Source organism: Anastrepha ludens, chromosome 2 (genome assembly GCF_028408465.1).
Source record: "Anastrepha ludens isolate Willacy chromosome 2, idAnaLude1.1, whole genome shotgun sequence".
Lineage (NCBI taxonomy): Eukaryota > Metazoa > Arthropoda > Insecta > Diptera > Tephritidae > Anastrepha > Anastrepha ludens.
Window position 1 is genome coordinate 92,496,110 of NC_071498.1, and position 16,859 is coordinate 92,512,968.

General features: G+C 35.2%; 1 protein-coding gene across 1 annotated transcript in view; it reads right to left on the reverse strand.

The window, feature by feature from the left end:
* LOC128870269 (uncharacterized) overlaps positions 1-16,269 on the reverse strand; it is a 34,897-nt gene extending 18,628 nt beyond the window's left edge. Inside the window, exons 1-3 of the mRNA XM_054112895.1 lie at positions 16,197-16,269; positions 4,143-4,628; positions 2,484-2,571 (exon numbers count right to left, since the gene is read on the reverse strand). Coding sequence (XP_053968870.1) covers positions 2,484-2,571; positions 4,143-4,628; positions 16,197-16,269 — 647 coding nt within the window. The remainder of the gene's footprint in view (positions 1-2,483; positions 2,572-4,142; positions 4,629-16,196) is intronic.
* Positions 16,270-16,859: the final 590 nt, after the last annotated feature.

A 16,859-nucleotide genomic window follows, 5' to 3' on the forward strand; every position in this document is an offset into this window, starting at 1 on the left:
AACGTTCTGAGAACGTAAAAGCCAAAAAATGTCAAACATTGCGATACAGCTGTCAGTTGCCAGATTGCAACACCAGGGTTGCCAAATCCCGAAATATAAGAGGCACCCCTCATATCCTACAATACTTCTTGTGAAACTTCTATTAACAGAACAGTGCTGGAAACTTTATTTTTCCGGTTCCTTTAGAACACGTACCACTTTTCCTTCCGCAGCTTGAACTGACTCAAAACTTATATACTTAATAATTCAATAAACAAAGAGAGATCGCACAGTCTTTAATAGGTGGGTTGCTGTGAAGGGGTAGAAACCACTTCAGATAATTTTAAACGAGCGAAGACATTGTCTGATAGGAAAATTCTATGATTCTCCTAATTCCGATTGTTTTTCCTTACTAAAGTACTGAAAATAATAATGTGTTGAGCTTGTGAGGTTGAGAAGTTGAGGAGCCCAGTTAATGTGGACAATACAAAGGCATATCTGCAGGTAGGGGCAGTAGGAGAAAAACAAAATGTTGTATACTTTGCTGTTGCTTGAAACCTCTAGAATGTCAAATGTGGTAGTGATCGCCAGGTCATAGCTCACTGAGCGTTTCCCGAGCTCGGATGCATAAGGGTAAATGAAGTTTAACAATTTAGAGAACAGATTTAACTATAAAAAAGTCGAATCAGCTGTCTCGCTGATACTACCTTGTCGATGTGTATGAAAGTCAAGAAGGTCGTTCATAGTAAATAAAATACGTTTGCAGAACTCTCAACTAACATACTGCCAAAGTAATGAAATTGATGAGAGTAGTGCCTCTAATATTTTTAAAAATAACGGCCAATCTAACCCACACGAACTAGAAATATTCGGTTAAAATGTTCCACAAAAATAAGCACCATTAACTTATATTATTGATTTTTAAAGACAAAATAGTAAATGCAGGTTTATAGGTGTTTTTGTTTTTCAAATCATTTAGATTAACTTGAGCCCAAATTAAGAAAACTTCAATGCACTGAAAAAATTATGAAGCATAGAAACAAAACAATAGATGACCTCTAAGATCTTTCTTTTTCTAAATTATTACACCGCATTCTTGTACTTTCTCTCGTGCCACTTTGTCGCACAGTGTAATTTTTTAAAACCACCGAGAATTTTTATATTTCAGAATACAAATAAAGAATTTTCATCACATTATCTCCTTATCTTTCCAATGATAGAAAAAGTTTTGTCTAATGGCGGTCACCCCTCGGTAGGCAATGGCAAACATCCAAGTGCTTTTTTACCATGAAAATAACCATTCGCCATTCGCATTCAGCTTAAAACATTAAGTCACTCCATTTGAGGAACAACATCAAGACGTAAGACACAATAAAGGATGTAAGCATCAATTATATACTCGTATATATCTCATTATCTTCAACTTTGGTATATTCAACGATATACAAAGCTATTTCACTTGGGTTTAAAAAAGTATTGAAAGTTTTACCTGAATTAGGTTTAATAAAGTTCAAATATTTCTAAGTACTTAACAAACTTCATCGTGCGCCTGCTCCTAACTACCCCCACATAGCATTTTAATTTTGCATCGCCTTGGTTTATTCTAACGTTCCATTCTTTCGTCAGTCCACTCTTTTTCTACCACAAACAGAGGTTGTATTCGCCCGTCAGCTAATAACTCCCTCACTCCTTTGCACGTGCATTTGTATCATAAATTCGGAACTTTTTACTTCTTTCGATTAAGGTGTAGAAAATCTGTAAAACTAACTGCATTTCTACAAGTCGTGTAGGAAATATGACTTTATAAGTACGATAGCTCAATAAATAATACTAAAAAAATAAAATAATAAGTAAAATGTCAACCTTTTGTAAGATAAAATTCTCGATTTCGTACTTTTACTTATCACTACTAATCAAAAATATATAAGAAATCAAAAATAATATTAAAAAAGTGTTACGAAAAATTGCACTGTTCTCAAAACCTTGAAGTTCTTGATGAAATAAACCAATCCAAAATGTGAATTTAAGTTACAAAAATATGATTGTGTAAGGAAAATGTGCCCAAAGAGCAGATAAGTTTTAACAGGCAATTGAGAAAATTGCCCAAGGATGGAAGAATGTCGCGGCCTACCGCCCCCGGCTTAGAAATGTTGTACTCAGATTCATTTAAGAAGCTTAGTTTCATAAGTATTAATACGAGTATTCTCGTGTTATATATTATGTACATATGAACGAAGGTGTGTACGTAGGTACAATAAGAAATTTTCCTCTCTTAAGAAATGCTCTGTTTAATGATATAAGCAAATACGAGTACGACATAGAATATGTGAATGGTCTATTTGTGCTATTTAACATCAACATCCTTGCTGATGAAAATCGAAAAAAAATAATTTGTTGTCTACTATTCCATCGATTAAATATATATAAGTAATACGAAAATGCCTTATTAGATGGAAACTACCTTTCCTACCTTTCACTACATTCATAGGTTGGGAGATACTTACCCAAAATGACGTTTTTTCTGCTGATGAGAAGCCAATTGTCTATGACAATGGAAGGCTCTATCACAAACGTTGCATGTCAGAGATTCATCTATGAATAAATAAACAAACAAAAATGTAATATATAAAGGGATTTATGTAATCGCACAGAGAAAAGAGGATATATGAAATAAATGGCCTTGGTTTACAAGTAAAGCCAACTGTTTGTGCTTGTGTGTGAAAAATAATTTGTTTTTGTAGATAATATAGCTGAAATCGAAGATGCATGTTGAGCTTGAAAAAACCTCTATTTGCCAAATGCTATGCGGGGAATGGAAAATTATTTCCTGGTGTTTTATTTCCTTGTGACCAGATTTCAAGGCCTATGTGCGAATACGAACACGAATTCGGGTAAAAATATGAATACGCACATTAATGTGGATACCAATACGAATATTAATCCGAATATGAATATGAATAGAATACGAGTGTGAATATGAAGACGGACGCGAAAATAAATTCGAGTAAAAATACGAATAACAATGTTAAAAATATTAATACGAATGTGAAAAATATGAATATGAGAATATGAAAACAAATATGAATATGAATATGAATATGAATATGAGTATGAATATGAATATGAATATGAGTATGAATATGAATATGAATATGAATATGAATATGAATATGAATATGAATATGAATATGAATATGAATATGAATATGAATATGAATATGAATATGAATATGAATATGAATATGAATATGAATATGAATATGAATATGAATATGAATATGAATATGAATATGAATATGAATAGGAATATAAGAATTAATGTAAGAATGAATATGAATATGAATATGAATATGAATATGAATATAAGAATTAATGTGAGAATGAATATGAATATGAATATGAATATGAATATAAATAGAATACGAATATGAATGTGAAAACAAGTTCCGGTTAAAATACCGATACAAATATGAATGCGAACATAGATTTGAATATGAATATGAATGAAAGCATTCATTCGAATATGAATATGAATATTAATAAGATTACAAATATTATATGAATATTAATACAAATACGTGTACGGATACGATTGGCAATACTAATACCATTACGAGTACTAACTTATATAGAATGTTAATGAAAACGGATGTGGAAGTGTATGAAAACAAAAGCGAAATAAATGCGGGTAGAGTGTTGATTGTGCTGCACATAGCCATAAGGAGAATTCGGCTCAAACAAAAAAATTGTTCGGTTACTTAGTACAATTTTGGAATCATCACTAGTACAAATACAAATGTTGACACAAATACAAACATTTGGATTTTCTTCATTTAATGTGTTTACATAAGGCTATGTAATATTTTAGGTATCGGTGACAAACTTACTTTATTTAGAAATAATTCTAAATCCTCTTCTTTCAGAATCATATTTGTGACATATTATTGCTTTTGTTTGTTTGTTATTGCTTTAATACTTTCTTTATTAAGTAAATATTTAGCTAATTCAATTTGTAAGGTATTACTTTCAACTTGACATCATCTCCAATTTCCTGCCTCTAATTAAATTGCTTTCTGTATATCTTGCACCCTTACAACTGCATACCTTCGTTAATGTAACTAGCTACATATGCATTCTACCTTTTCTGCTGCTTAGATACTCACCGTAGTCATCATCATCTGACATCGCCATTGCCTGCAGACGGTTTATGGTATTCTCATCCACTTCCTTTTGTCTTTGCAATGCGGATGAATTTGATTTTGAAGCACCATTGCTCACACCGCCCGCACCCGCACATAGACCCGTCGTAACATCCAAATTACATATACCGCCACCATTTACGAAATTTCCCTGACAATCGGGCAGTGTGCATGAAATCATGTTGCCATCAACCCCAGCTTCACCTTCACCTGCACCATTGCCCCCATTCCTCTCATTCACATGCCCATGCGGACATGTAATGCTGCCATTCCCATTGATATTACCATTGACGTTACTGTTGTTGCAACCACTGCCTGACGTTATTATTTTGAAGTTATCATAATCATCGAAGGGATCATCGATTTTGTGTTTTTGCTGTGAACTGGCATCATCCGAATCGGCGCTAAGGCGACCGTATGCTTTGCGAGGTGGCCGCTTTACGTATTTATCTGAAAATAAAAATACATCATTACACTTCATGTGCGAATATGTGTATGTATATATACATATATATTTATAAAGTCAATAAAAATCGATTACTGGTCAGAGGCAGGTTGCACATAGAGAAATGTATTTATATGTAAAGGCAGACACCTCTGGTTGATAACTGCGGGATTGGATAGAGCAAATGGTAAGTAATCTTGAAGTGAAATGTTTTAAAATTTTAAGTTTTCTTTAGTTGCCTGATTTATCACATGAATTAATTTTTAATTATTTTCAAAAAGTTATTGTACATGCATTTGTTCTACTTAAGTGAATATGTCTAAACATTATTTTTAATCCAACCTAACCTTCGGTAGTCATACTGGGGAAAACTTGTTTTATTCGTACCCGTGTACTTGTAGTTTATGAAAATTATATATTATGACATAAATGGATAAGTACTATTTAATGTACCAGGGGGAAAACAACATTGGACGTAGAGCATTAAAAAAATGTATTGTATGTGGGCAGGGAAGTTGTTAACTAAACTGTTAACATCAGCTAGAAGTTTATGTAAATCCGCCGTGTTTGAAATAATCTAATATATTTATATATCATCCACATATAGAGGGATGTTTGCAAAAGAAAAGCAGCTACTTATATCTTGGATAAATAAAACAAAAACTAGTGAACCCAAAATACTTCCTGTGGTATACCAGAAGATGCAGAAAAAAAATCAAAGGAAGGCGATATACCATCAATAGAAAGAATGCAATGTTACTTATATTACTTAAGTAAGATCGCTACTGATATAGAAAAATTCAATGAAAACCCAGATGCAGAAGTTTATCTAAAAAAATTGTACGCGGTATTTATGCAATGATTTTGAAAAGACAGCAGAGATACAGTCGACCCCTTGCATGTTGAGAAAGCTGCAAAGCAATATTCAGTGAAAGCCAGGCTGGAATGCTCCAATGATGCTTTTTTTGGCAATATTTTCAAATAATTTAGCTACTGATGAGAGTGTCGAAATTGGTCTGTCATTTTAAACATCGCTTTTTTTTACTAGTTTTGAAAAATGGGGTAACTACTGTTATTTTCCAGGCATCCATAAATATACCTCAGGCTAGCGATTTATTTAAAATTGACTTGAGAGGTAGAGCAAGAGTCTAACAATATTTGAGAGGAACAACTAGAAAACCATCAGCATATGTTTTTATGGATGTTTCTAAGGCTAAAACATCCTGCTCAACCTCTTCCACTGACTGGCTCAAAAATTTAAAGCTCAGAGTCGAGGTAGCATTTAAAGGATATGAATATTTTAGTCAGATCCATTACTAACTAAATTTGCTTTAAAAAGTCAGCAAATAGGTTTATCATAATTATTAATAATATTGTTTTCAACACTTCGAATATAATTCTTATATAAAACTTTATTTACACAATTACATCTTTTAGTAATGCTGGTACAAAATACAAACTTCATCTCTTGTTGTTTTTCCTTTTAACGTCTTAAAGAATTCATTACGCTGATTCCTTAGTCTCTTAAGCTCGCGAGTGAACTTACCAAGCTTGCACTGCGACGGGGTATTTATGCGAATCATCTCAACCACTTGAGCCTTAAAAATAGATTAACATTTTGCAACGTCAGAATCTGTGAGCAATTCTCAGTTTATTTCTAGTACAGAATTATCTGCGCATGACAACTCACAGTTATTGTAGTTAAATGCAAATTTTTCTTCTTGGGCACTAGTAGCAAATTCACGTAAATTTAATTTAAGCACCAAAGAAATATGACGCTTACCTGTAGCTGAAAGAGATAAGGATACTCCGATGTGTCAAAATCGATATTCTCACTGACAAGAAAAAGGGAAAGAATTCGATTGCGTTTGTTTTGAAAATAATTAATTTCCACTAAATGAGTGCTTAAAATTTTATCGGCGACACAAGAAGTGATCACTGATTATTTTCTTTCTTTGGTAAAATAACAGGCTGAGGGAAATTATGAGACCAGGAAGTAAGATTTAATTCATCAACTACACATAAGTGGTTACTTGCGAACTGTTTATGCACCAGTGAAGAAATATTGTCCGTATGAGCTCTATGCGAGGGTTGTCCTATGTATTTTGGATATTCGCAATACTACGCATGGTGAGCTGTAAATCGATATTTATGTCAAAAAGTATTTGTAATTTTTAACATAAACTTACATATAACATTTTCACATAAGAGCTTTATTTGTTTTTTTTTTCAGTGGGGGGAAAAATTCATCTCGCCCCAAAGATAGAACTAACTCGTGAAAATTTTAGTGTTATTATTTATTATCAACATAGATTATCGAGACAGGAATGCATTGATCAACCTACTTCATTTTCTGGCGTTGACGCACCACACTTAGTTATTGTGAACCGTTGGTAGAACTAGGCGGTCGTCGATCCTTCTACGATGAATTTCGTGAAGGCCGTCAAAACATTCTCATTGTGCCAGAAACAATTGATGTTGTGCATCAACTGATACTGCTAGACCGTCATGCGCAAGAGAGAAGCATCGTTGCGTATTAGTGAACATTCAATATTGCAGGAACATTTGATCACCAAGAAAATTTGTTCTAGTTGGATACCGCATAGTGTCAGTTGATGTAAAAAAATGTTAAAGAAATCTGCCAAAGCATGTCTTTGCACCACCGTGCAAAGCATCGTAAAATAAGACAAATTTTGGAATATTGCATATGATCCCGAAACAAACCATTCACCGACAGCAGAAGTATTCCCAGACGATTTTAATCCAGTGAAGGTTTTCGCGGAAAAAGCACCACAAAGCAAAAATGTTGCCAATTTTTATAGAAACTCTGCACATGTCGCAACTGTACCACTAGATAAACTTAAAATCGAAAAACAGCCAATTCTGAGTGGTTATGGTACACAACCATTTGTTTGCAGCAGTTTTCGTAGAACTAAGTAAACCCAACCGCCGACGACAAATCATCCTTTACCAAGATAATGTGAGTTCTCACGTATCCGATCTCACAAGAGAGTTTTTGAACATACAAAATATCGAATTAATGGATCATCCACATTCCAGCCCTGATTTAGCAACTAATAATTCCTTTTTTTTCCGAGCATCCAAAATTAAAAGCGAGGTCAATGTTTTCCAATACTTGCAGAAGCTGTTGAAGCCCTTAAACTAAGGGCTACACTACTGCAATAAGAATTCCCCCCGCCATAAGCAAGACACATTTTAAAAGTTTATTGTGAATTTAAGGTTGGCATGCATTATTGGCAAACAAAAGAATTTCTACCATACAATGCTAATTTAGTTCCGCGGTGCACGAACGAAGTTGAGATTTTGATTTGGAAAGGATTTGGTCAGTTGAGTGGCAGTAGCGGGTATTGAAAATAAAAAATTATAAAATTTCTTTATAATTTCCTTTAACAACTTCCTTCTTCATTTTTTATTTCGAAACTGTATCTACGTAAACTAAATCCCCTTCCAAGGTCCAATTGTTTTTCAAGTTATCAAGGAAAACTTCAATTTTATTGCATAATATATTACATACTAAACAAACACATATAAAATATATATAAAAAGGGATTTTTAAATTGGTCCACTTGTGCAAGTTTCTCAAAAAGTCCAAATAACAGTCACGGTTAACAGTTTAAGCAGAAGTGTAATAGTAACTGCCCACGTGCCGCAGTATTGTATTAGTGGAAAAAGTAGTTTCGCACAACATAAAAAATGAGGGTCAGAAGGTTGAAAATAGGTTTGACATTTTAAATCTGGATGGCGTTGGTTGTGTGTCCCAACACACACACATGTGTATTTACAGGACTGAATGGTAGTTAAGTAAACGAGGGTTCTTGGTAGTGAGATTTAAGTGCTCAATTTAATTTGCTAACACAAACAAAAGAAGCTGTTTGCTATTGTACCGTTTAACTCCCAATTTAAAAAGCTAAGAAGTGCCTAAGTTTGGGCGCAATCTACCTTTTCATAGTATACGCATGATTTTAGTTTATAACTTTCTCATTTTTTGAAACACACTATCTAAATCAGTCCGAAATACAAAAATTATTACAAAAACACATTTCTTTCTACATCAATTTTCCTGCACCAACTATGTATAGTTGTGTGTCTGTGGTCACAATCAGTATTCACCAACAATTGCTTAAGTTGAAAATCCTACTTAATACATGTCTAAATTATGGAGAAGCCCATAAATTGGTTAATATGTTTTCACCAATAACCTTCTCAAAGAATATGTAATGATTTTATGGAGCGGTTACTCCCACTCCAAAATTCGTATACCAACAAAGGCATTACATTTGGCACGGCAAAATAGTACCAGCTAAAACATCCAAATTGTGAAGTTTGCCATCATGTTGTTGCACTGTATTAAATAAAATCAAACTTTGCTTAAAAATTGTCGCTCTTTGGTACAACCTCTTAATCTAATTTTTAACAAATCTTTGGCCGAAGGAATATTTATTGATGATTGGAAGCTGACTTCAGTCACTCCTATTTTCAAAAGCGCTAATAAAAGCGATATTGCAAAATTATAGACTAATTTCCAAATTATCTGCTATATCTAAACTTTTTGAATGCATTGTTAAAGACAAGTTATATTTTAGCGTTAAACATCTAATTAGTCCTCGACAGCATGGTTTTGTTGCTGCAAGATCTACCTTATCTAACTTACCCGTTTTTTCTGACGATTGCCACACAGGATTCCAGAATGGTTTCCAAACTGACGCGATTTACACGGATTTCTCTAAAGCCTTTGATAAAATCTTATTAATCGTCTATTTCTTAATATTGAAAAATGTCATAAAACCACATTTTCTAAGCTTCAAAACCCCCGCAACACCTCTTATCATATCAATTATACATATCTTGCTTCGTCTGATGTGATAAAAGGATTAAGGCGGTTTCTTTGATTCAAAGCTTAATTTTATCACGCACCTAAATTATGCCATTTCCAATTCACTTGGTATGCTCGCTTTTGTTAGACGTCACTCAGCGCACTTCACTGATCCACATACTCTTAAGATTTTATACTCTGCGTTTGTGCGGTCCAAATTAGATTATGCCTCTTTTATTTGGAGACCTTATCATGCAGTATATATACATAAATCGAGTGGAGAGGGTTCAAAAAATGTTTGTGCGTCTCGCGCTACATTCACTCAATTTCTCAGACCCCAAACCATCATAATACTCACGCTGTCGTTTGATTAGTCTCTGACCATTAAGTGACAGAGGAACGTTTCAGGCAGTTTCTTTTATTTTCGATCTCGTTAATGGACTAATTGACTGCCCATTTCTTCTAGAAAGAATACATTTTAATGTTTCTTGCAGGAATTTTCGCCGTTGCAAAATTGTTCATGTTGGCTTTAGGAGGACATTATATAGTGCCAAAGCGCCTCTTATTAGAACGCTGTCTGACATTAACTATCTCGCCTCCCTTTTGGATCTAGACTTTTCCAGGGCGAAACATGTATTTAATACCCAATTAAAAAATGTGTTCCTTTGTAAGAAATCTAAATAATTACCTGGTATATATTTGTTAATTTAGTTTCCTAAGCTTTAATTTTGTTAATTACTTTTATATAAATACTCTTAGTTCTATGTAGTCTGTAAGAAACTTTGTATTTCTTGACTTACTAAAATGAATAGATGAATAAATAATTTGCAATATATAGTAAAGTTGAAGGAAAGTTAAAAAAAAAATAGTTTTTGCAGTCATTGAATTAACAAGAAACAGACAATGACTGGCGCTTTCTTTCTCATGCTAACCGGCGCCCTCCACTTTCCTAATCTGATTTTTCCAATGCAAACGAGGACTTCCTTTTCCTCTATTACCACCAGCTGGCACCGCATCGAATACTTTCAGAGCTGGAACATTTGTATTCATTCAGACGACATGACCTAGCCAGCCGAGCCGCTTGAGCTTTATTCGCTACACTAAGACTATGGTCTGGTCGCCGTAAAGCTGATACAGCTCATTGTTTCATCGTCTGCGATACTCGCCGTCGCCCATGTGAAAAGGTGCATAAGTCTTCTGCGGAATCTTTTTCTCGAACACCCCAAGCGGCATCTAATCAGATATCGTCATCATCCAAGCTTTTAAGTCACACAATAAGAAAGGTATGTTGAGAGTCTTACAAAGTATGAGTTATATACTATATAAGTCTATATTTACTTATTTTATACATTTATATTTAAGAGATAATTTTATACAAAACTGTCACAACCCTAAAATACTTTGTTCCTTCATATTCTGGATCTACGATTGTTTGGCGTATCGGTGTCGATTCTGCATAAGTAGGAGTTTAACCTACTTAATATGCAAAGTAACGCGAATTTCGAAGGATGTCGATAAGGGTTCTGATTAAGGCAATGTACGTGAAGCTAATAATGTCAGTTCGATGAATGGTTGCAAAAATTTTCGAAATTGGTGGTTTTTATATTAGTAGATTTGGATCTTCTTTGGAATTTGGAAGAGGTGACTGTTTGGCTTTCAGAAAGAATCAGCTTGAATAGTTTCTATGTCAGCATCAGTTGAGAGTTGCTTTTTTTCTTAACTGGAAGTATACGAATCTGAGTTATAGGTACCTTTGGCGAAATATTTGAAAGCATGATATTACAGTGTGACATTTTGGCAGATCTAAAATATTCGTTCATTACGTGTTCTTAGTCTTTGGTGAGCTGCGCTGCTTAGGATCATCCACTCCGAATTAAAATCCGGCCCAATTCATTATTGGCTTAACGCTAGTAGGGTCTAACTAATTCAATTAATTGATTTCGTCCAACTTCTAGCTCCAATGAAACTCAATCTAAACACTCAACCTTGGAATATTCTTTCAAGCAAAAGTAATTAAAAGTCTTTGGTTTATTGACTTTATTAATTACTCGATATATTTCCATAAATGAACGACTATGTTAATTGTAGAATACGGTAAACTTCATCAATTCACTACACTTTTCAAATTGAATTTTTACAATTTCCAATTTCATGCTAAACTAGCAAGTCGAAGTAGACTATCCACGTTCAGAATGGTTGTCACAAGAAATAGTGTTGGCAATTTAAAAATGAAGTAACCAAAAACATATTGCGGATACCCGATGTAGATGCCTTAGTGTTATGCAGTGTAATATATATATACTGAAGTATATATTTATGTATATTATATATATATGTATATCAGAATGCAAATATCTTGCATGCGTAGTAATATTTGTTCACTTTTTGGCTTTGCGAATTCCCAAATAATTGGCTTAACGTGGTTTAAGTACTTTTAATTAATTTTAAATTAAATGCAATTATTACAGTCCGATGGTTTCTACGAATTTTTGCGAGATAAATGCTTTTTGAAATTTTAAATTGGTTAAAATTGGAATTTGGCATATTATTAATTGAATTTGAGTACTCTCAGTGCAATTGTCAGATTTCATATAAAAGCCAACGAAGCGTACTTTAAATGAAGCAAAGTAATATATTTTGTATAATTCTATTGTGGAATGAATTGTTTCCGATTTATTTCATTTAAGAAAATCTAATTGAATATTGTCTTCCAGTCAAAAGTGTTCACAATTTTTATAATAAATCTATTTAATTGCGAAGTATGATAGAACTCAGCAGTAAAATAATGTAAATAATATAAATTAAATTATAGTATTGATTTTTGATTTTTTTTGGCCGCTGTTGAGAATTTTCTTGCATATATGTACTCCTAAATGCCATGTTCAAAAGCCTATGCCAGAAAATGCTCTTCTCTTCTTCTAATCGAATACTTACAAAGCCGGAGCGTTTGTATCCATTCGGACGACATGACCCAGCCAACGTAGCCGCTGGATCTTTATTCGCTGCGCTATGTCTATGTCGTCGCAAAGCTCATACAGCTCATCGTTCCATCGTCTGCGATATTCGCCGTTGCCAACGTGCAAAGGTCCAAAAATCTTACGCAGAATCTTTCTCTCGAACACTCCAAGCGTCGCTTCATCGGATGTTGTCATCGTCCAAGCTTCTGCGCCATACGTTAGGACGGGCATGATGAGAGTCTTGTAGAGTGTTAGTTTTGTTCGTCGAGAGAGGACTTTACTGCTCAATTGCCTACTTAGTCCAAAGTAGCACTTGTTGGCAAGAGAGATTCCACGTTGGATTTCAAGGCTGACATTGTTATCGGTGTTAATGCTGGTTCCTAAATACACGAAGTCTTTTACAACCTCAAAATTATAACTGTCAACAGTGACGTGGGTGCCGATACGCGAGTGCGCCGACTGTTTGTTTGAAGACAGGAGGTACTTCGTTTTGTCCTCGTTCACCACCAAACCCATTCGCTTTGCCTCTTTATCCAGTTTGGAGAAGGCAGAACTAACAGCGCGGTTGTTAAGGCCGATGATGTCAATATCATCGGCATACGCCAGCAATTGTACGCTCTTATAAAAAATTGTGCCTGAGCGATTAAGTTCTGCGGCTCGTACGATGCTCTCCAACATCAGGTTAAAGAAGTCACACGACAGCGAGTCACCCTGTCTGAAACCTCGTTTGGTATCAAACGGCTCGGAGAGGTCCTTCCCAATTCTGACGGCGCTGCTGGTGTTGAGCAACGTCATCTTACATAGCCGTATTAGTTTTGTAGGAATACCAAATTCAGACATAGCGGCATACAGGTAACTCCTTTCCGAACTGTCGAATGCAGCTTTGAAGTCGACGAAAAGATGGTGTGTGTCGATTCTCCTTTCATGGGTCTTTTTCAAGATTTGGCGTATTGTGAATATTTGGTCGATGGTAGACTTTCCAGGTCTGAAGCCACACTGATAAGGTCCAATCAGTTGGTTGACGGTGGGCTTCAGCCTTTCACACAATACGCTTGCTAGAACCTTATAGGCGATATTTAGAAGACTAATCCCGCGGTAATTGGCACAAATTGCAGGATCGCCCTTCTTATGGATTGGGCAGAGCACACTTAAATTCCAATCGGCAGGCATGCTTTCATCCGACCATATTTTGCATAGGAGCTGATGCATGCACCTTACCAGCTCCTCGCCGCCATGTTTGAATAGCTCAGCCGGCAGTCCGTCGGCGCCCGCGGCTTTGTTGTTCTTTAGCCGCGTTATCGCTATTCTCACCTCGTCATGGTCGGGTAACGGAATGACAATTCCGTCGTCAACGATTGGGGTATCGGGATCTTCACATTCTCTATGACATGCGCAGCTGTCACTGTTTAACAGGTTCGAGAAGTGTTCCCTCCATAATTTAAGATTGCTCTGTACGTCAGTCACCAGATCGCCGTCTTTGTTCTTACAGGACAACGCCCCGGTCTTAAAACCTTCTGTAAGCCGCCGAACTTTCTGGTAAAATTTTCGGGCGTTGTTCCTATTGGCCAGCATCTCAAGCTCCTCGCACTCACGTATTTCGGCCTCTCGTTTCTTCTGTCGAATAATATGTCTCTCTTCCTTTTTCAGCTCTCTGTAGTGATCCCACATGGCTCGCGTTGCGCCCGATCGCAGCGTGGCTCTATAGGCGGCATCCTTTCTTTCTGCGGGAGCATGACATTCCTCGTCGTACCAATTGTTTTTTCGGGCTCGCCGGAATCCGATTTCTTCTTCGGCGGCGGTACGTAGGGAAAACCCTTACACCTCATTAAACTAAAATTTAGTTGACTATAAAACTACATAAGCAGTAGTTTTCTTATAGTTCTTATTAAAAAATATAGAATATTAATGAGCATATTTTGAGATTTTTTTGAAATTTGTTAAACTTTTGTAAATTTTATACGATAATTGGTGCTTTAATTTATAAAGTTCTACCATATAGGGAAATGAGTTAGATTTTGGTAAAAAATGTATGATTGCATAATTGCGAATATTGCATAAGGTAAAATGACATAATTATGTGAGCACAGGTGTATTTCAGCAATGGCAGCTTGGATTTCATGTTTCAATGACTTTTTAGGCCACACACTAAAGCCTGTAAATGTCCAGTCACCCTAAGGTTTATAGTGGGTACCGGCTGTTGGCAAAACGTTGGCAAAGTTTGAACTTTGGTAAGTCATTTGAACGTTGGTAAACGTTTTGCTCATCAACCGTTTCTAGCCGTTAACTAATTTCCCCGCCAAATAGTAGAAACTCACGTTAACTTTGCTGTTCGACAAGTTTACACGGAAGTAATGAACACCTTTAATTCACTTGAAAATCAAAACAGCGATCAAGACGTACGGGCTTTCAGCCACTAGGACTCCCTCCACGAAAGGTAAAAATATACGTATTCAACAAATATAAAATAATAGCAATAGTGTACACACCTCTATACATACTAGGTTGTTTAATAAGTTTTGTGGTTCGATACGAAAAATACATTTTTGTGGTTTTAAATACACTTTATTATTCAGTCTAGTCTCCCTGAAAATCAACGTTCCAATGAGATTCCAATTTATGAACTCCATCTCTGAGGTGAGAATCTGGAAGGCTGTATGATCTCAACATTTGATGAATAACTTTTCAATGCATGAATTTATTTTTGGTCTGAAAAAAGATGGAAGTCCCTAGGTGCCATATCTGGTGAATCCATTGAAATTAACAAATCGATATTCAATATTCTAACAATTTGCACTTTAGTTCATGGATTTTAGCCATTGTCAAAATGCTTTTATGACACGGGGCATTGTCCTGATGAAAAACAGTTTTTTCTTATGCAAACTGGGACTTTTTTCATGAACACTTTATTTTAGCTGCTCCAAAAAGTTAAAAAAGTATTCAAAATTTATTGTTTTACCAGTTTGCAAATAATCCACAAACAAAACTCCTTTCGCATTCCAAAAAACTAAAAACATCATTTGGGAGTCAAAGAACCAGGTTAATACCACTCTTTCACCTCCTGTTTTGATTAACGATTATCGTAATTTACCCAAATATCATCCTTAGTGATGAACCGATGCACAAAATCCACTATATCCTTTCGGAAACGCATATTGCAGAGAAAGTCGCTTTCAAATGTGTTTAACTTCCATTCGCAGCGAACCAATGAGATTTACTCCAAAATGATTGCATTTTTTCTACGATTTATGGTGGTATGGCTGTTGGACGTCCTTGGCGTGGATCGTCTTAAAGACTTGTCCGCAACCCATCTATCTACTGTACTAATTGATGGCGAAAGGTCCTTATACACTTTGAACATTTGGTCATAAATTTCTATAGCTTTTACGCATTTCAAAAATAAAAATTCAATCACTGCACGAAACATAACTTTTTCCATTGTAAAAAATACTGTGACTCGGCGATACTAATATAAATAGCTTGCAAACAAAGAATGAATGGACAGATTAAAATGAAACTATGTGAAGTTCATATGAAGAGTGTACCAACATAACAGAAAAAAACAGGCTAGTAGCAACGCCATCTTAAGTCGAACCGCAAACCTTTTTGAACGACCTAGTATTTTTGCTAAAAAAGTGCTGATATATGATTCTTCATCTTCGTCTTTGCTTTAGGATCATATACTGATGTACAGCAATTGACAGATTAAAAATATACACAATCATTCTTAAGATATTTCTGCCATTCGTTGGTCGGCCATTATTTGTCCATGCACTCCCTCCCACCTGTTTGTCGTATCTCTTCACTACGCATGAAGTCCCGGCTAGTGAAGCTTGTTCTAGCGCGCAATGTGTGCATTTCGGTACTTCATACTTCCTGTTCGGTTGTTTTCATATCACCTCTCAGTAGCTTATGTCAATATTGGTTTTACACATATATTGTATATTCTGACTTTTCCTTTCGTTCTGAGGTGTATATTGTATTTTATGGTGTCTCTTTTCTTTTGAGATCACAAAACATTGGGGCGACCGCGTGAACCACGTCATCGTTTGCGTTGTTAGCAATGACCAACTATTGTACTATCTCTTAATGATTGGCGTAATATTTATCATTAACGGTGTTCCACGAAAGAAAAATGTTATTTAATCGGGAGCTTTATGGGGCCAATTGAGAGATTATTCAAGTTTCGATATACTATTTGAATATTTCCCATTCAAGCGAAAAGCCATATTTCGTACTCATAAATATTTAACCAATAGTTAACTTTTTGACATATCACGTACATTATTTTAGCTATCAAAGTGAAAAGAATCACTAGTTCACACTGGATGGGGCAACCTGTATAAATAATATATGAAGTAAATACCAGCTTTATGAACATAATCACTTTTTTCGAAATGCGTTTTAATTTTATTTTTAAAGAATGCACTAAAGCATACTTCCGGCTT